The sequence below is a fragment of the Ctenopharyngodon idella genome, chromosome 9 (genome assembly GCF_019924925.1).
Source record: "Ctenopharyngodon idella isolate HZGC_01 chromosome 9, HZGC01, whole genome shotgun sequence".
NCBI lineage: Eukaryota > Metazoa > Chordata > Actinopteri > Cypriniformes > Xenocyprididae > Ctenopharyngodon > Ctenopharyngodon idella.
The window spans coordinates 19,532,360-19,553,519 of NC_067228.1; the positions used below are offsets into that span (position 1 = coordinate 19,532,360).

The window sequence follows — 21,160 nt, forward strand, 5'->3', positions numbered from 1 at the left end:
TAAGTTCCTATATTTATATAATGTTTAAAATACTTTTCTTTTTTTTTTTTTTTAAAAATACAATTTTTCCAAAGTCTGTCAGTCAATATTCAATAATAATAAAAAATTTAAAACATTGAGTGACATAAACTTTAGGGGAAAAGACTTTATTCTAGTCTTTAGCCCCATTGTCCTCCTAATATTCAAAACAATAATACTTTCAGGTACAGCATGGACAAATAAAGATTTGACATTGCAGATTACTCTCATCAGAACTTGAGAGTGATCTCATCTTCATTTTGCACCATGTGGTCAAGTTTTTGAGAATCTGGTCTGAAAATTCCAGGCATCCTCAAGCAGAAAAAAAAAAGAAAAAAAAAAATCACATCTTATCCAAAACCATGCCAAAAGTGGCATGTTGGCCTAATGAATTGAGGTGGATAATGATGTTTGAAAACGATGGTAGATGGTGCCCTTCATTATCTCTACAGCCACAGAAATCTCAGAAAACGCCTCATGTGGTTCCCAGCGGTGTCTGTATTTACCCTCACTGGCTTATGAATTAAGATCTTGTCTGGTCAGAAGTGGGGAGAAAGACCTTGTGCTCTTTAATCTATATCATAAGGCGTGATATCCCTGAAAGAATGTGCTCAATGCAAAGACAAGTCTCATTGACCCATCAGTTGGTGGAGGAGAGGTGAAGAAAACATATGGCTTTGATTACAGCGGTGCCTATTTTAGCGGACAAGCCCGTTGCTGATTCACACACAGAGAATAGCAGCACCATTAGAGGGCATAAATAATGTACAGTCCTTTTTCTACACTACTCAGCTAAGTGCCTTGAAACCTTGGTCTCCACTTGTCAGGTTTTTCAATAGATTAGGACAAGATTTATTTTAAGTCTGTAAAGTAGCATGTTCCTGACAGCGTTCAGCAGGGATCGAGTGTTGCACGCATAAGCACAGCACCCTGGTTTAATTGTAGCACTGTGGAGCAGACAGGCCTTGTGTCGGATTGGTTAAATATTTAATTCGGTCTCACTTAAACTTCCCCATGATCCATCGTATCACACCAGCGGAACACACAAGGCGGAATTACAACAGGGATAAGAGACATGAAAGTTGTAATTCCAAACATGGCCCTTGCTAGAGCTTACAAAGAGAGATTTGTGTTAAGAAACAGATCAGAGACTTCACCCTGTCCTTTTCTATCCTTCTCTCTCACTCGCTGAATTCGTCTTTTTCCCACCCACTTCTCAATATCCATTCCCTCTTTCTTCCTCTCTCAAACCATCCCCCTCTGTCTCTGTTATCCAACTGAAGTTACAATTGAGAAAACAATTAAATCCAATTTAAAATTCGACTACATGTCTGTGTCATGCCTCATTATGGGAAGGTTTTTTGTATTCAAAATAATTGAAACCTGACGCGTTAAGTGCGCAGGCGGACTCCTACTGCAGGGCCCAGGGAGCCGCAGACAGAAGAATGATTGTGAGGGAGAGAGGAGAGAAAAGGAGACCACTTCAGTGTGACAGCGCAGGGCAGCCTCGTGTAGGGATCTGACAGCGGGGAGGGTTCTTGTGTGTGCGTGTCACGTAGCGGCCTCCGAGAGCTCAATTACAAGATTGATACTCAGAGAGGAAACTTCATTTTGCTTTACAGATGTCGACACCACCGGAGAAAAGCGAGGTTGTTGTTTAACATAAGACGGGTTTGTGCAATGAGAATAAGCCCATGTGAAATGAAGAGGTCTTTTATTTCTCTTTAATATCATAATTTTAACTTTAATATCAGTTTTTTTAGGTTTTATTTAGTCTCACAAAACCAGACTTTTGACTAATAACATAAAGTCTAGACTTCACTGCAGCTTATTCTGGCCAAGAAGACTGACATTTAAAGGTGAAGTATGTTTTTTTTATGTTAAAAGTTTTTATTTTATTTTATTTTTTTTTATGTTAAAATACATTCTTTTAAACCAGTTCATTGACTACTATTAGTATGCAATTTATCTCCCCCAAAGGTGTAAACATTGAGCCCTCCAGGTACCATCAAAACATTGTGAGCAGTTTGCTCAGATCTCTCAGAAAGCTCTTTCCAGCTCAACCTATAGCAAGAGTTTGGCATTCAGCTTTGGTTACAGAAGTAAAAGTCAAAAAAGTCACTGCATTTAGACCTTTAAAGATTAAACAGGTCATGAACACGTCAAAGCAAACGGGCCATTGCAATGCTACACGCCACAGTGGGCGGTGCTTCAATACCATACAGCATCAGCATGCACCCGTTCAGAAAGAAAAATGTAACAGTTCATATTGTTTACTTTGATGTGTCCAGTGTAGACAGCCTCAAACAGTTGTCATACAATCATAAAAAAGTGCCAGGTGCAGAAACGTGGGATGGTTTTATAATAAGTGAGATGCTGGCGTTTGCTCTAGACCAGTGGTTCCCAAACTTTTTAGAGTGGAGTACCCCCTGAGGCATTTACCCTCCTTCTGCATACCCCCTCTCTTCCACTTAGATTGTAAATTTTCCATTAAGGGACAATATTTGCCCCCTAAATTGACTTTCTAGTGCATTTTTTTTATCTTTATGAATACCTTTACAATATTAATAATGTTTTAAATAAAAAAAAAATTCAATAGAGAAATATGCAATGCTAAAAAAAAAAAAAAAAGTGATTATTTTAAATACTAAAACCGCCAGTCACTGTCTTAATGCGTGAGTCATCGAGTCATTCATTCAACGAACTTTATTTATGAATGAATCAGTGAATCAATATTGACATTCACATACGATTCGTTCAAAGCTGCACATTCATTCTCAAAACACCGCTGTGTTGTAATTCTGATGTTGCTTTCGTTGCAAAATAGAGCAAATACTGACAATACTGTGAAGAACATCACTTAATATTACCCTTTTGTTTGTTGAACTGTTGTGTGGACATTTGGATTTGTATTCTTTCTTGTATAATATTATCAACATTAAAAACAAGAACTCACAAAAGGTAGGCTATGTTTTGTATCAAGAGTTTGAATCTTAAATCGATCTTTATGCACCTTTTGTGCCAGGCTATTTGTTCTTCGTGCTAGTAAGTGCTAAATCTACAGGTACATTGTCTAGAACGGCAGTAATGTAGCGCGATTTGCTAAGACAGCAGACTCTGCACGCAACCTATATGCACCCATATGCGTGCTGCTTATATGGAAATGGATGCAGTCAGATTTGACCGCAAAAGATGTGGTATTTTGATTGGATGTCATGTAGTTATGGCGTTGTGCCTGTTAGAAAATACATGATCGGTTTTAATGTTATTTTAAGGTAGGGAAGAATTAAATGAACAGAAATATTTGGCATTTTGTTCGTGTACCCCCTCTGTCACCTCACGTACCCCAGTTTGGGAACCACTGCTCTAGACAAAGTAATAACCTACACAATTGCTTATTCATGACACACAGCAAACAGCTAAAAGTAGTCCTGACCTTTATTGAAAGTAGTCTACTTTTACCTGTTGAACTTTAGACATGCTTTCACAAGCACCTGTAAAGAGCAGTGTTTGTGATGGGGGAGGCACGTCGCACAAAAGGTGCTTGCAAGGTTGTTTGAGAATATGTTTTATTTTTGTAATTCCACTATGTGCCACTAGTATCGCAGAAACTACATATTTCATCTTTAAAGTGAACAGCCACAGCTTGTTTTGTTTTTAGGTGGCGATTAGGGGCGGCATTACTTGAATTAGATGATACAACAATAATAGACTGGAACGCATAAAATAATTAAAAAAGTGGCACAACAGCCTCTGGGAATGTACAAAAAACTGAGTAAAATAAGACAAAATGTGCACAGACTTTGAGATCATGGGAATTTCTGATACATTTCTGATAAAGTATTTTTGATAAAAAAGACATTATTATGATTACGTCACATATTATTAATTTTTGACTTGAGTCACAAGAAACAAGTAGCCAATAAATAAATAAATAGATAAATGATATTCAAATAAGAAAAACCAATAAGCAAAATTATTTCCTCTTGGTTTCACAGACAAGTCTTAAGCCCCAGACTAAAATGCATGTTTGAGCTGTTTAAACTGAAAGCAACTTGCACTGACATACCTTAACATATGCCAGAGCCATTGTTCTGTCTCAAGATGCATACCAGTAATGTACCAAAAGTTACATCCAGTACATGAAAAAATACTATAGTAGTTTATATAGTAAATACTATAGTGTTTTTGAACCATACTATAGTAAACTGTAGTATACTGGATATATTATAGCATTTACAGCACTTTGGTAATAAGCATACTGTATTAACTATAGTGAACTGATAAACTGTAATAAATACTGTAGCATAATTTAGTTTTTACTACAGTAAACTGTAGTGTATTGTAGTATAATATACCCTATAGTTGTAGAAAACTTAGTACAGTATTGGGTAAAGTAATTTTTTTATATTACTATAGTTGTTATATTACCACAGCAACTATAGGACACTTTAGTATTTAGTATAACGTAATGAGTAACACTGTTCTCGGGTATGTATGTTTATAAAAGCTACTTAAATACCCTAATTGAAATAAGGCTTAATCCTGGTTTAGGATAAACCTTGTTTGTGAAACCATGCCCTACTCTGTGAATAAGCAAATCTGAAAACATCTGAATCACTTTTACAAATCCCGCATAACTTTTATGCATGGCATCTAATAAATAATAACTTAGCTTTACATTGACCATACCCAGCAAACAATTTTGCGTTTAAAAGATGTCTAATAGCTGTCCAAACACAGCCCTGACGTCTAGGCTAAAACAAGGCAAGTGAAAATTTTGTTCTGTCAGTGAAAATTTTGCATAGGACATGAAACCAAACACCTTGTAATCACTGTTGACTTTGCTTACATGATGGAATATCATACATCCCACAAGTTATTTTGGTTACTATTTTGGTTAGAAGTTGGTTACTCATAGCCAGACTATATCAGGTCTATAGTTATAGATGGTGAGACGGTGAAATGATGACTACTGCTTGCTGGGTATGCTGTCATATACAACTTTAACATTATTGAACTTCAACACTGAAAATAATAACAAAATTGTTGCCACTTACTGCAGCGCTGCTTTCCACCATCTTTAGTGACATGTTTTTCATGTGCACATATCATAGATATGATATCATAGACAATTATGAGTTTACGACATCACTTGGTGCCCATAGCTCATAATTACGATATTTCCAACTCTACTTGAAGGCCACATGAGGTCTACTGAAGTCTCGTACTTATGATGTTCAGAAGAAAGCAGTGCCAGACTGCATTTGCATTTGAGCATCGGCCAACACTTGATGAAGTTCTGAAAACATCTCTGTTTCATTTCAAAAGACCAAAGGCCCATCTCTATATTTTCATCTTAATTTGATTACGCGCCATCCTGTCTCTGTGAATGATCTGTTTTGCCTCAAGAGGATCTTTTAATCACTTTTCTCTCGTAGTGTTGTTCCTCTAAACGTGCCGCAACTGTCTTGGACCATTCCCAACCACACTTGATTGAGTGGTAAAAAGACATTTGGGAGAAACTCTGTGTGTGTATGTGTCTGCGGCTGGCTTGCGCGTCGTCAAAAGAACTGACAATTAGTTTACAGTGGCTGTACAGAAATGCTCACCGCCTGCTTGGTGGCGGAGATGCTTTTGTCTCCTGTCCTCCATTAAGAGAGCCATAAAGGTAGTGAGAACAGATGGCTGCTGGCCTGCTCTGTCCTGCATCTCCCCGCAACTGCCACCGATCCTTTGCGTCCATTAATCTTCTAGTCTGTATTCCTGCGACACAACTATATTAAACAACTCAGGAGAGAGAAAAAGAAAAAGAAATGGGGGAGAGAGCCAAACAAGCCAACGCAGCTGTCAGGAAGCCGAGAGTGAACCATCAGTCCACAAAAACCTCTCTAAACGCTTCTGTAAAACAGTGCGAAGAAAATCATTCCGCCTTGAACCTGACCCTATAAAAGTGGTATCCATGGCCAGCGAAACAATAAATGCTCATTAAAAGGCAGCTGCCAGTGCTGTTGAAGACTTCACAGGCCTGGCTGGAAAACACAAGCACATCTGATTCCAATTGTAATTGAAGAAGACAACTGTTTCCGCCTGGGCTGAAGCTGGGGAAATTTACAGTGCTGATGGCAGGGCTTGTTAGAGGCTGGACTACACAGTAGCTGAGGCCTGTTAAACATACAAGTTTGGCCAGTGTGGCTCAATGTCTTTTTTTTTAACTGCACCATTAAGTTCAGATTGATTTGTTTTTCCTGACAGGAGGCTTTAAGATTTCAAGTCCAAGTACAACTAGTCCAATGCAACATGTTCTCTTTCATATTTTACATTTGGCAGATGCTCTTATTCAAAAGGACATGCAGGGCTCAACGCTAAGGATTTTTTCTACTGGCCCGGTTGGGCCAGTGGTTCAAATTTTTACTTGCCCCGCCAAAATTTTCACTTGCCCCACAACAAAAAATTAATAAAGTAACAGAAAAGAAAATGGGCCTATAAAATAAGCCAAGTTTTTGTTTTCGCTGTTTTTGATACATGTATCCTAAAAAAATAAGGTTATGACACCAAAAGCTACTAGATTAACTAACTTAAATTTTAAATATCGTTAGATAAATAAACAGCAAGTAATAAAATAGTAATAAATAATAAAATTACGAGTGCTAGCACAAATGGATACAACAGAACAAACATATAAATGAAATAAACAATGCTTTTCAAGTATTTCATGTAGGTTTAAACAAGAGATTTTCAGGTAGAGAAATAGTAATATCTATATAACTATAGATATATAATATAACTATATAACTATAGATTCAACTTTATTAATCAGTCAAGAGCAGTTACAGATGCATAAATAATGTTTTGAAATGTTGAAAATATAAAACGTTAAATAGTGTTATTTGAAATTATTTTAAAAATGAAGACACTTTAAACCTGGAATTAAACCCGCCAGTAGGTGGCAGCAAGTCCCTGCTAATGAGCGAGTCATTGAGATTCAACCGGATTCATTCAGGAAGTGTTGCTCAGAGACGCAAAACAATTCTGTGGACTTTGTTTGGAACTATTTTCGTTGGCGAAATAGAGTGAAACAGGCGATTTGGTGTCTAAAATGTAAGTCACTTGATATTAAGTTCTTTATCTGTTCATATCTGTTCATTAAACTCTACGCTGTATAAAATCAATATCACATTTGTAATTGCTGATATTTGGAGAAAAACGGCGCTGTGTAATATTGGTTAACTACATTAAATTATATAAATATAAAAAATATCCTGGGGCCCCTTATCTAAATGTATTTTAATAGACTAAATCATGCAGTGAAAGCGTACGCTCCAAATATGCACGCGCACTAGTCTAACCTACTAGACTACGTCACGTATTGCATGCGTGCACTCAATGGGTGTGTTTTTGTAAAGTGAGGGACATACTCGATAATTTCAGATCGTTAAATCAACAATTACGATATCATAGACATAGATGATATATATCGCACACCCTACAGCACTGGCCCGATCGGGCAAGTGACCGTTCCGTCTACTGTCCCGAGCGTCGTTCACCCTGGCCCCGGGCCATCGGGCAGTCCTTATTGTCGAGCCCTGACATGTGTCATAAACAAACTCTAAACAAGTACATGAACGCTACACATTTCCGGGGTTGTGGCATAAATGATTTCTGGGGTTGTGGCATTGTTCAGGCATTATCTGCATCTTCTTCTACAGTCAGAATCTTATGAGTTTTATGTTCCCTCAGTTATTTTTCTTTTCTCTTTTACTATGAATGATCTCAGCCAGAGAGTCTGTAAAATGTAAATGTGAACAATTTAACATGTATACGTTAGTAATAAAATGTATAAAATGATTATACAAACAAAAAAAGTTCATGAAGACTGCCACTAGGGGTCAAAGTGCAGCAATTGTATTCACAGGCCACAGTGAAAATGAGACTTGAGACATTGCTGCTCCAGAAATCTGCCTTTTTCTTAGTGCAAGTGCACAAAAAATAATAAATAAATAAATTAAATAAAAATGTACCTGTTAGAAATATTGTCAAATCCGCATTATAAACTTTATTAGTCTGGCTCATGAATATAAATTGTTTGATAATGTGTTTACTAAGTAGTTCTAAATGGTTTGTCAAAAAGCAGGAGCTACTGTAGTCATGTAAGTTATTAGTCCTAAAGTCATTATAGGTGGCTGGCACTGCAAAACAAAGCTGTTAAAATTTGGGGGTGTGAACTTAAAAATTTCTAAGAGTGGAGAAATCATGTTGCTATTCTAAAACTACAGAGAACTGCAGCCAGAAATGCACATTTAATGCAAACCAACAGTAACTACATATCATATATTATTACTAGACAAAGGGTATGTGGGCTACAAGTGGGGGACTGGCCTTCCCCTGCAACACCTACCCCACCGGCCTCAAGGTTTCAACACCCCTAATCTATGTTACATTGCTGCTCAGTGCATCGCTTCTGATCAAATGAGTCAGACTATTTAGATGTGCACAACTTACAGCTGCCTTTGCCTTACAAGAAAAATAAACCCAATCAGAAAAATAAACCCAAACTCGGCCAGAAAAAAGCCCCACAGGCACCAGTCCAGTGCTTTGCAGTGTGAGGGAGGTGGCCGCACTTGATGGGCTTTCTCTCCATCAGCATGCTGAGCTAAAAATCTGTTGTCTGCAGCAGTGGCGTGCAAAACACATTAATGCGTTCGAGGCCACCGTGACTTTATGAGGGACAAATATTTCAGAACGCAGCTCTATTCGGCCCCCTCTGCTGCATGTCCAGAACAGTCAGTGGCTAAATTGAAAAATCAATTCCAATTTAAATGATTGGAATAAAGAACTCCTGGAGTCAGAGATAAAAAGGCTGTCTTCTCCTAGATCCCCTTTAATTGGAAAGTCATTTCTTCAGGGTATTCTAATGGTTCTGAGGGAAGATTGCAAAGCAAAGTTGATGAGCTGGAGGAGGGTTAATAGCTTCTGTATGTGTTTCTGTGTGTCTGCATGGTTGTATGTTCGGAGGGTTTGCATGTTGTCCTCATGAACCCAAGGTTTCCTTTTGACAAACGGACAAAATGAAGAAAAATCCCTGGATCAAGACACATCATGGTGGCTTTGCTCTCGTCACACAGGTGCTGTTCACAGAGGGCCAACGTGCAAATGTCATTGGAACAAAATTTTCTTCCAGTAAATCAGAATAAACATGCCTCTTGAAATTTTTTTAACATTAATAATATGACATTTGTTATCTAAAGCCATCTAATCTGTCTAATCTATAAATAAATGTTCTTCAATGGCATTTATAATTGAATTGAATAATATAATTGAATGGCAATTTTCACAACTCCCCTAAAAATGCTTTTCCATAATCTTTAAAATGCTGAATAAAGAAATTTACATTCATTTACATTTATACTTTTTTAAATACTTAAACATGAGCCTACAATATTAGCAGTTATGTTACAAGTTTGAAAGTGGTAAAAAGTGCTATGAAAAAAGTGCTATTTTGTGTTTCAAAACAAAAAACATAAAACATTTTGATGGCTATTACAATATCCCATAAACGAATAGGCATAAATAAAAAGTGATGATGATTTGCTGGATCAATATTAAAGGAATAGTTCGCCCGTAATAACATTTCTGTCATGTACTCACTCTTACTGTCGCTCCAAAATTGTATTGACGTTTTCATCCGTGAAACACAAATGAAGGATGAGAGGATGGCGATTGAAACTGTCAAGCTCAAAAAAAGCGCTTCAAAATGTTCCATATGTAGGCTACTCCATAAGTAGCCCATCTTGTTCGTTAATCCGTGTCTTCTAAAGTCATTGATTGCTTTGTGGTTAAAAACAGACCGAAATGTTTAGATGTTATTCACTCAAAATGGTGTCTCCTTCATTAAGCCGCGGTCACACTAGACTTTGAACGCGCGAAATTTCATCGGATGCTGCAACGGTCGTGATATGGCGTCACAGTCTGCAGCGTCTATTTTATAAACATGAATTCAACATATAGCCTAAGATATAGAAATACATTCAAAATGTAAAAGTATACAACCTACTCGACTTTACTGAAAAAATATGATTCTTTTAATTCAGCCAAGAGGTCAAGCCGCGGTCACACTAGGACTTTGAACTTGCGGAATAACGGTCGTGATATGACGTCACGGTCTACAGCGTCTTTTTTTATAAACATGAATTCAACATATAATTTAAAGTAATACATTCAAAATGTAAAAAAAAATATAGAACATACTCGACTTTTCTGCAAAAATATAATTCTTTTAATTCAGCCAAAAGGTCATGCCGTGACGAATCGATCTTCTACTGGTCGCACGTCTTCATGTGATGCGAATTCGCAGGTCAGAGTTCACCAAATTTGAACTTTGGAACGCAGCGAAATGCGAAATTTTTCGCACGTTTTTTTTAATTTGAAAGTGAACTAATCCTTTATTTGCCTTTCCGGTCTGACGCATTCGCATGCGTTTGAATGGAAGTCAATGGAACGAAAAGTGCAGTGTGACCACCCCTTAAATCTGGCGCGCGGGCGATAGTGTTTGTTTATGTAAATGCAGCGCAGTTAGCGCGCTCTGAACCATATAAGGAGAAGAAGTCGGAGAACAAGAAACTACACAATCACGCACTTATCTCGTTGGTCCTCACGTCTGTCATTAACACGGTAGATTTGAAGGATGCAGCACTAGGAAAGCTATTTTTGTTTCTTGAGTTGACCAATCGTAAAACGTTGCCGTTGGTAATTGTCTCAAACAAGCATATGCTCTTTAATAGACTAGCGTATAAAATAGAAAATATATTTTTATAATATAAAAAGTCTGTGGAGGATTTGTGTCATTCATAACCTCCTGTTCATGTTTCCCCCCACCCCCACAGAATGCTCTGTAAAGTTTGCAAAAGTAACCAAGCGTGGAGTTTAGAAAAGAGCCAATTGGAAGTTGTATTTTTAAGACATATTCATAACCATTAATAAAATAAAACACCCAGTTTATTATCCATATCTGACATTGTGTTTCAACTGTTCATTGGTTGTATCAGTGTTTAATCTGTTACAGGTTGCATTCTCAGTTTCAGTTGGTAGAGCACAAAGTGCTAACATGAGCAGTTGTTATTGAAGAAGAAATAATGGTCATTGAAGCAGGGCTCTATAAAGTAGATTACAGAGGTAGACAGGATATTTACAGATACTGCAGAGGTCAAGAGATTGTCTGTGTCTGTGCTGGAGAGATGTGTGTTGGTTGGTTATGTGGGGGAAGGGGGTTCACAGAGGAAAAACACACAAGAACTCTGGTTGGTTTCATTTCCTGGGAAGAAAGGAAAAGTTAAAAGGTGGCCCCCGAACAAATGAAACTCAATTTCACGGCACATTATCCTTCCCTGTTCTCTTCTCCTGGCTTTCATTTTCATTAAGACCACAGACAAGCATAAATTAATAATTACTGCCCGAATGTCTAAATGCAGGCCGCTCTCCTGTAGCCTTTCATTTTCCACTGTGGCCTTGCATGTTCATGCTTGCAAAATGTTAATTTAGATAATGTGGCCTGCCCCTTGTCAGATAATTCTGTTTGGTGGTTCCACTAATACATAATGGTCTTTCTGATTAGATGACATTAAGTCTATCTTGTGTTCAATCAAGCCTGTGCGATTTCCTTCCTCGCCAACTCAAAGATGAGCAGATGAAGAACAGTCACATGGCTGGTGAGTCTTTGATACCTTTTTACTTTATGAACTGTGCTGAATGTCAAATGAGGGTGAGTAATTATGTCTGACCACCAAAATCTCAGACATAACGAATATTATGTTTTAGGATGCCTCTGAAATAGGCATTATGCTGCATCCCAGACATGCGAGGGAAATAACTGTCTAAAATAAAATAAAAGAATCAACAAACCCAGAACTTATAACTGGTTTTCAGATAAAAGTGGGCAATGTGTTCAAATGTTATTAGCGCTTTCTTTTTTATTACCTGAAGTAATAAGAATTATTCATGCTAGTTAGTGTATTAATTTGTTCATTAAAGGATTAGTTCGCTTTCAAATGAAAATTAGCCCAAGCTTTACTCACCCTCAAGCCATCCTAGGTGTATATGACTTTCTTCTTTCTGATGAACATAATCGAAGAAATATTAATAAATATTCTGACGCATCTGAGTTTTATAATGGCAGTGAACGGAACCCACCAGTATGAGCTGAAGAAAAAGTTTCCATCCATCATAAACGTGTAATCCACACAGCTCCGGGGGGTTAATAAAGGCCTTCTGAAGCAAAGCGATGCGTTTGTATAAAAAAATATCCATATTTAAACAAGTTATGAAGTCAAATATCTAGCTTCCGCTTTCCATATTCAAATTAGGCAAAATAGGGAAGGTGTAGGACATACAGCGTAAGCTTTTTGAAGAATACGGAAGTGCGGTCTGGCGGAAGCACTTGCAAGGCAAGCATTTGTGTTTATAAAGCATATACATTTTAATTTTTTTTAGAAAATGACTGATCGTTTCGCTAGATAAGACCCTTATTCCTCGTCTGGTATCATTTAAAGCCCTTTGAAGCTGCACTGAAACTGTAATTTTGACCTTCAACCGTTTGGGGTCTGTTGAAGTCCACTATAAGGAGAATAATCCTGGAATGTTTTCATCAAAAAAAAAAGAAAGAAAAAATCTTGGATGACATGGGAGTGAGTAAATTATCAGGAAATTTTAATTTGAAAGTGAACTAATCCTTTAATGCAACTTGCACATCAGGCTTCCTTTGTGCTTGAAGGCTCAAGGCCCTGGAGGTCATTAATATTATAATTCTAGTTCTGGTCCTCAAATTTGATTGGCAGAGTGGTGTTCCAAGAGCACTGACAATCTGGGAGTTTTCACTGTTTGTATCACTCCTCTTGTCTGTTTGTGCATTCTTTTTCAGTGACTTGTTATATTGTTACACCTAGTCCAGCTCCACCTCTGTGGACCTATTGGGTGGAGTTATGTTTAACGATAGGGTTATGGGTAGAGATAGGGTGTGGTTGGACTGTCTAGCTCCACCCATTGGCTCTGCAGTTAGCACCTCTCAGTTTATTTAAGAATAAAACAAGTGAGTATGAATGAGTTATTGAATCATTCTCTAAACTGATTCTTTCAGAAACACTGATTCTGTCAGGAACGCCATTACTGTTTGTTTTGTACAAATACGCAACCGATACAATTCTGCGGCGGCTATGTTGGAAACTTGTCGTTCCTGCAGCAAAACATAAAAATGATCTCTATCATATTATCTACTCAATATTGTATCTAAAATATAAGCTACTCAAATGTAAGTTATATCAGCTGAGAAGTCATGGTACCAGTCTTTGAAAAGTAAATAGCACTGAACATGTGGATTCATTTACAGTTACTCTATCTGCACTAAATGAATCGACCGATATTATCATCTTGGGCATGGTGGTATTAGCAATGAAAAGACTGTGAAATAATCACCTGGAGGATGTCTTTATATGCACACTCGACACAAGAAAAGCACACACACTCTCCAAAGTGATGACATTGACACGGTCCATGTTTGGAATGAGCAACGCTCGTTATAAATGTGCTCGACACGGGACGCGATTACAGCACCGTGGATATTTTGGTCTTTGTGCCTCAAAGTCATGTTCTAACTGAAATGAATTTATTACAATATGTGCAGTGATATGAAACATCTAGCTGGAGGGGTGAATCTCGCTTAAATAGCTGGGGCAGAACAAGACATCAAACAGCTCATAACTACTGTATATTTCTGTCTGAGAGAGAGGAAATACATCATATTCTCAGCCAGAGAGTCTTGATCCAGTGCTGGGGCTACAATGCCGATCTCTGTCTACTAAAATACAAAGCAGGCAGACCAGAAAAACAGAAAAAAAAAAAATAAAATTTGATAGACAGCACATTTCTGCCTTCTTTACTGCATCAAACCCTAACAGTTCAAATTTCACCGGTGAGCGACAGAAACCTTTTATGCTCATGAAAGGGCCGAACTTGAATTACAGTCACCATTGATTGCCACTTTATATGTAGTTTTTCCAAGGTTGATAGAAACTTTAACCTCATTTTCAATAAAGAAGAAAAACATGAAACGTTCCAGACCTTGAATTTTTACAATGCTGTGTTGAATTATGCAGTGATCAGTCAATTATTCATCTCGAAGCCTCTCTGTTACAGCCACGCTTTCAAAAGCATGCAAAATGGACCTGTGCACGGCCGTGCTGTGTCAACACATTTCCATCAGAATTGCTTACGACAGGAAATTGTCATTCAGTGTCAATTCTGCCTAAGCTTTTATAAACTTGAAATAACACTAATATCAATTAGCTGCATTGCATCGAAAAACAGTTTCCTGAGCCAAACAGTTAGGTGCTCTCATGGGTCATTTCTATTATGCACTACCTTTTGAGCTCTGCAACTTGTAGACATAATGTTTGTGTTGCAAATAAGTATTTCTATAAAAAGATGTATCAAACTTTTAGAAATATGCTCTGGTCAAGCTCAGGCACTGTATTAATTGTAGCCTAACTTAATTTACACAATGGCAAAAAATGAAATAAACAGAATTATAAAAATAAATACAAACAAATAGCCATTGCTCAGTACCTTACATAAGGGTATCAACTTGAAGATAATCGTGATTTTTGTTTTTAACTTTTGATAATACATTTATTTATCTGAATGTTTATTTCTCTGAATTTATTTCTCTGAGAACCAGCTAATACCACAAAACAACATGATACATTAAATCCATTTCTAATACTTACACATGTTAGCGTTGTTTCCTCATGTCACTTCCTAAATGATGTATGATGTCATTAAGGAATTGGAAAAGAGCCCAATTTATAAAATGATTACTAATTAAAATGACATTACCAAGAAGACATGTTTGGTTTGATCATTAGATTAAGTGAAAATGAATAAACACTTTTTTTTTTTTAAATTAAGAGTTTCATCTTAGGGTACGTTTACTCGACAACTATATGGTTAAAACGGGGAAGTTTTTCCTTTGAGTTTTCTGTGTACAGACGACACCATTGTCAAAATGATCCCCATTCATACGAATCCGTGAGAACGACTAAAAACACTGTATTCTGCTGGCAGGCCATTAGATGGCGATGAAACACTTTAGACTGAACATGCAACGCGCATGTGCATGACATCATCGTTTTCACAGATTCGCGTTTTTTTGTTGTTGTTGTTGTTTACACAGAGACCGTTTTCAAGAACTTGCACTTTGAAACCCGTTTTCAAAAGTTTGCGTTTTCAGGCCACCAAAACGCTGTTGTTGTGTAAATGAACAGCCAAAACACATAAAAAGTTTTCCGTTTTTAGTTGAAAACGCTGTCGAGTAACGGCCCCTTAGAAACAGCCAGGGACAAGACGAATATTAAAGCTGCAAGCAGCATTTATAGGGTCAAGCACAAAGAAGGCACAACAAGCCAGCCAACATGGCTGTGAGCATCAGACCAACTGCAACAGTGAGCAATTAAAGACTTATTAAGATAATTTTAGGCAAAAGGGCTGGAAAAAAAAATCACAAATACAGTCAAAAATAAAGATTTACTGGTTAATTTACCAAATTAATGCGGTATGGTCAGAGTGAGGTGACAATGACAGTCATAAAGTTTGGTGTCAATATGTCAAAGCATTGCAGAGAAACAGCCTCAAGAGTCATTTTGGCATCAAGCCTCTAATTCGTTGCTGTGGTATATGAATACAGTTTATCAACACGAAATCCATAACTTTTTACCGACATGGTCTGAAGATGATACGATTCAATTTTGGTGAAAATCGGACCAACAGTCTAGGAGTAATTTGAAAAAGTATGTTTTTAAAGAAAATCAAACTGGCGGACAGGAAGTTTGGCTGACTATGGCAAAATTGGCATCAATGTTCTCAGCATGACCCACGGAATCTATTAAGACCAGTCTCATTATAATAGGCCACATTTATATACAGCTATTAGAATTTTTTTTAATAAAAATTCATTATAACGTTTGACCACAAGGTGGCGCTGTCTCGAAACCATTTGAGAACCTTCAGAGCATTGTGCCGATGACACATACTGAATTTCGTAATGGTGCATCAATGCTTCCATATAATATAGCATTTTATATCATAATACTGTATTGCAGTTAATGGCAATTTCGTGTTTTGTTCAATTATAGCGCCTCCAAGAGGCACAATCCCACCACTTTTTTATGTGTCTTCAGAGTGAGCCCATACATTTGTGTCAAATTTGGTGAAAATATCTCATTTCGTTTTGGAGTTATAAACATTTATTTGAATGAGAACATAAAAAATGCTACTTCCAGTCAAAATTTTGACATTTGGGCATTAGTCTTTAGTTAACCAGCTAAGGTTCCGTGTTTCCTACGGTGGTTTCGTCTCGATCGGAGAAACGGTTTCGAAGATATTCGTAAAAGTTTTTTAAGCGCTAAATCACCACTTTGCACAAACCATAAGGCAAAAGCTAGCATGTTTGGTATCGTTGGACTCGGCAAGGATTCAGGAGTCCAAACAGATAACTCCTGTGAAAATAAGTCAACCACACCCAAAGTTAGAAGCATTTGAATATTTGATTTTACCACTAGGTGGCGCTGGCTTGAAACTTCTCAGGCTCCTTCAGAGCATCGTGCTGACGACCCATACTGAGTTTCGTAACGATACGCTAATGCGTTCATAAAATACAGCATTTTAGCACAAAATTCAATGGATAATTGGATATCATTCGACTCAGCATGGTGCCCCAAATCTGACGAGACCACATTTATGATTTTTGGACAAACCCTTCAGAAGTTACAAGAAAAAATAGCCATTTTTCATTGGAAATCCTCATGCCCTCTCCTCATTTTTCTTGGTTGAAGGCCCCCCATTTTTTTTTCTTTTACTTTTTCCTTTGTTTTCCTTTTTTCCTTAGTTTTTGGGTAGGGATAAGAGTGTTGTTCAGGTTAATTGTATAATTTTTCTTCATTTATATCTATGGATTGTGATGTTTTCCATGTATGCCATGCATATATTGTCATTTAAGAATCTGTTCAAATAAAAAAATATATATATACACAGACAGAAAGGAAAGAAAGAAAGAAAGAAAGAGAAAAAAACAGCCAGGGACATCCATTCAAAATAATGTAGAATTTCATTTTTGGTTGAATTATCCATTTAAAGTATACATTTATGAAATGAAATGATTTAAAATCCACTTATTGTAACATTAACAGAAAACTAATATGATTTCCATCTTTACAAACTGTGATTTTATTGAAATATGTTTTATGAATTTTATGAAAATGTACTGCATAACAGGAGTAACCCTGGTTGGCTCAATCCTAACAGTTTATCAATAAGTAATTAAATTAAACAAAGAGATGTAAGTTTCTTCTTGTTTCCTTCTTTCTTCATGCACATTTTGAATATGTGGCTTTTCCCAGGAATATTGTGCCCATTCAGCTGGAATGAATGAAAGGTATTATTTCTCAGTCATGTGTTGTGTAGAGCAGTGTGCTCACTGTACTAAGCATGAGTGGTTTTATTCTGCTAGATGTTGTCATTGCTCAGTAACACATGTTTTACAACTCAACCATGAACAATTTTGATTGCCCTTCAGATTAAAATATAAGCACGCAGCTTATGTAATATCATACGTGACGTTTTGTTTTGCAGCTGAAAATTTCCTCTTTATTAGGATACACTTGCGAATTCTTTGTTGACTGAACCACATAAAATCACATAGATTCAAGAGTTCAACTGCATTAAACACAGCGACATTTGATGGTAAAGTCACACCATAAACAGTGTGTGTTTCTCTCTCAGGTTGTTTATAATGACAAAGTGATTCATTCGCAAAAGAGCTTAGTCTAATAATCATTGACTCACAAATATTTTATTACCATATATGACACCATAGAATAGAAAACAGACACACACTCATGCAACTCCACACAGATACACTTCAGTGCATGTGTGCAGAAACACACACGCACACACACACACACACGCACGCACGCACACATACCGTGTCATTACAGGAGACAAGATCAGAAAAGAGGGAAAAGCACTTTAAAACAAGACATCCTTTCAATATGTATGTTTCCTTTACTGCCATAGAAAGAAATAAGGAACAATATGTCCATAAATCTTGCTACAGTGTTACATCACATAAAAAGAAACTAAAAGGCAAGTCCTCGTTGATGAGGTAAAAGATACTTTGACATGTAGTTTAACACAATAAACATTGGAATTGTTACAGACTGAGGACAAATGCGTGACAAAATAATGTCTATGATTATAGTATAAATAGCTGCCCCATAACATTAGATACGTCCATCTAATAAAGGATCCTTTCAACACATATTCTTTCTTGATTATCCAATAAGTGCCTCATCACCATCATCATCATCTACTTGGTACAATAAAAGCCTGTAATCTATAATTTAATATATTCAACATTACCATTAATTAGCACAACTCATCCGGCTGAATTGTTTCACTCTTTATTCAAATGTGATAGTTTGGGATTGCTATGAATACTTGATTTTTGTTTTCTGTTAAACATGTTAAGGACTCACATGGATGTTTGCAATCTTTGCTGGCAATTGTTAAAAATTCTGTCATATGATTTAAGAATCTTCTCAAACTATTTAAAAAATAATCAATAAAATAGAAAATAATAAAAATCAAGTCTACAATCAGAATTATTATAATTCTGCAATTTGCTAAAAAAAAATCCAAATTCAATATGCATTTTTATCAAATATGATCCACACGGGGCAATTATGAATAATTATTTTCAAGTTATCGTCCTATTTAATATTCTAATATTATTTTGTCTGTAATTTTCCGATGGGATCCTGTTGCTTGTTAGTGAAGCCATTGACAAGAGTAATAAATATTTATTTAATATGATACATTAAATATTTATTATTTAAAGGGGCCTATTACTTAAAGTAATACACCAAATTGAGTGTAATAATGGTGGGTAACATTTGGCGATCTATACAACTTTTCCATAAACTGAAGTTGAAATCAATCCATACAAGCTTCAGATTCATATCACTGCAAATTGAAAATGTAGCTGTTAAAAAGATAGTAGTGTTTATCAACTTTCACCGGGCGTGAGTGAAGAAACCCTAAGTACATTTGTTCAGCACAGTTAAGTATTTATTGAATAACATGAATTCAGGACAACACATTTACATGCCTGCATGCTTCCTCACCATAGTGGCAGCGAATTGAAAGAATGATGGCTCAGAAACAAAACAAATCTATAAATTCAATATAAACGTTGGCATTGTTCTTCTAATAGATCTACTGCATACACAATACCAACTTTTAACATTATATACAAATACCAAAGTGAGTGAGTTAACCTAACTTCTGTTCTTGTATATACAATAATGATAGAAATGAAACTTGATTGTTTTTTCTTCTAGTTTAGAAAACATTAAAAGCACATATTAGTCTTTTCTGTTGATCAACATATATTCAAATTCACATTTTCAGAGGTTATTCTCCAAGTTTGGATCTTTAACATCTTGGCAAATAGTTATGACATTGATTTATGTTCTTTTTTTCTTTTTTTAATACAAAACAAAACCTCTGAATCAGATTTAATTTTCGAAGCTTTTTCGCTGGTTTAAATACAGTATAAAAAATCTTCAGTGCTGTGAATTTGTTGTAAGTATTATCACCGAGTGTACCAAACGGTACATTTTACTGTGCTCAAATTGTCACCTTCGCCAACTCATCATATCCAATCCCACATCTGGCATAATATAACGTTTATATCATTGAGAATAAGAGTCCTAATACTACATTCGGACACAATCCGTCTTCCACATCGGGCCAAGCATAAACCCTTGATGCACCTCTATGAGCGATTGACCTGTTTCTGTAACTAAATTACCCTGCGAGGGGACTCTGGAGAATCTTCATACGATACACGCTGCCAGTCTTCAACACCATGCTGTTAGTACATCACTGTGGTTTTCAGAAAAAGTCTTCCATCTGCTGATGATAAAGGGAGAGACAAAATAAGTATATCGAACAGAACTGAGCCATAAAGCAATGATAAATAACAGTGATGCAATGCAAATGAACAAATTACACCATTGTAAGCCCTAGATCAATGTATGTCACATTTTAAGAACATAATATTGCCCTCATGATGTGAAGTGACACTTTCTATGCATAAATGAAATTTAGTGAAAAAAGCAGCCTTTATTTTGTAATGTCTTCTCTGACGTGTACAATCTAATGAGCTTTGTCCATTTCCAGCGGACCTTCATTGGCGAGTGCATGCCTGAATGGGCGGCAGCTCTCTTTGCCTCTTCTGGTAAAAGCATCTGTTAAGCATGGCTCAGGAGCTTGTTTGACGTTTATTACCAGAACATTTCCTCTGTGTCCGGGAATCCTGCATCACTGCATTTAAGCAGCGTTTTCTCTCTTTGACAGTGCAAATAAAATTAAATTCTGATGAGCAAAAGTGGGGACTGATCCAGAAAGCTCTGTGTTGGAATCGGTTAAAACGAGACTATTGGTGTGATAGATACTGTATCTGCTGCAGATGTGTGTTACCAAACCGTTTATATTTTGAATTTGGCTTTTATGGGATTGTTCAGCAACACTACAGATATGAAATCATTATGATGTGTTCTAATAATTTTGTGTAAAAGTCTTTTTTTCTACATATTGATTAATGTGAATCCAGTAATCTAATGAACATTGATTAATTGCTGTAACGTGTTCTTTTTTCTGCTGTTTGCCACTGACTGTGCTCTTACAGGTATAAAAGGGGTTAATATTGTGATCTTGATAAATATTAAATATAATCAAATATATGGCTATAGGCTCACAGGGCATGCCAAAAGCTTAATCCATATTATCTACCCAATTATAAAAAATGCTATATACAAAATTATTCAGATCATGATAAATGTATGTGATTTTGATTGCCTTAATTTATCATACTGAACCATATTTGGTGCTGGAGACGTCTAGTATGGTTGATACAGAATTTTGATCTCAGACAACAAAATCAAATATTCAATAAAGCAAATCAAAAAATAAATAAATAAATAAATAATTTATCCTAAATGATTTAGAAAATATACAATTAAAATATTAAAATACC

The 21,160-nt window shown here is 36.4% G+C and overlaps 1 protein-coding gene across 13 annotated transcripts in view; it reads right to left on the reverse strand.

Annotated features, from left to right (window-relative positions):
* Nucleotides 1-21,160, reverse strand: part of dachd (dachshund d) — a 181,155-nt gene that overhangs the window by 38,840 nt on the left and 121,155 nt on the right. For 3 of the 13 annotated variants that reach the window (XM_051904703.1, XM_051904701.1, XM_051904696.1), the window contains one exon: nt 18,101-20,034. The exons of 8 other annotated variants lie outside the window; for them this stretch is intronic. In XM_051904703.1, the coding sequence (XP_051760663.1) occupies nt 19,997-20,034 (38 nt within the window). In that variant the 3' untranslated portion in view covers nt 18,101-19,996. Of the gene's footprint in view, nt 1-18,100; nt 20,038-21,160 lie in introns of those variants that run through there. 2 more of the 13 variants (XM_051904702.1, XM_051904695.1) reach the window with 1 other exon arrangement.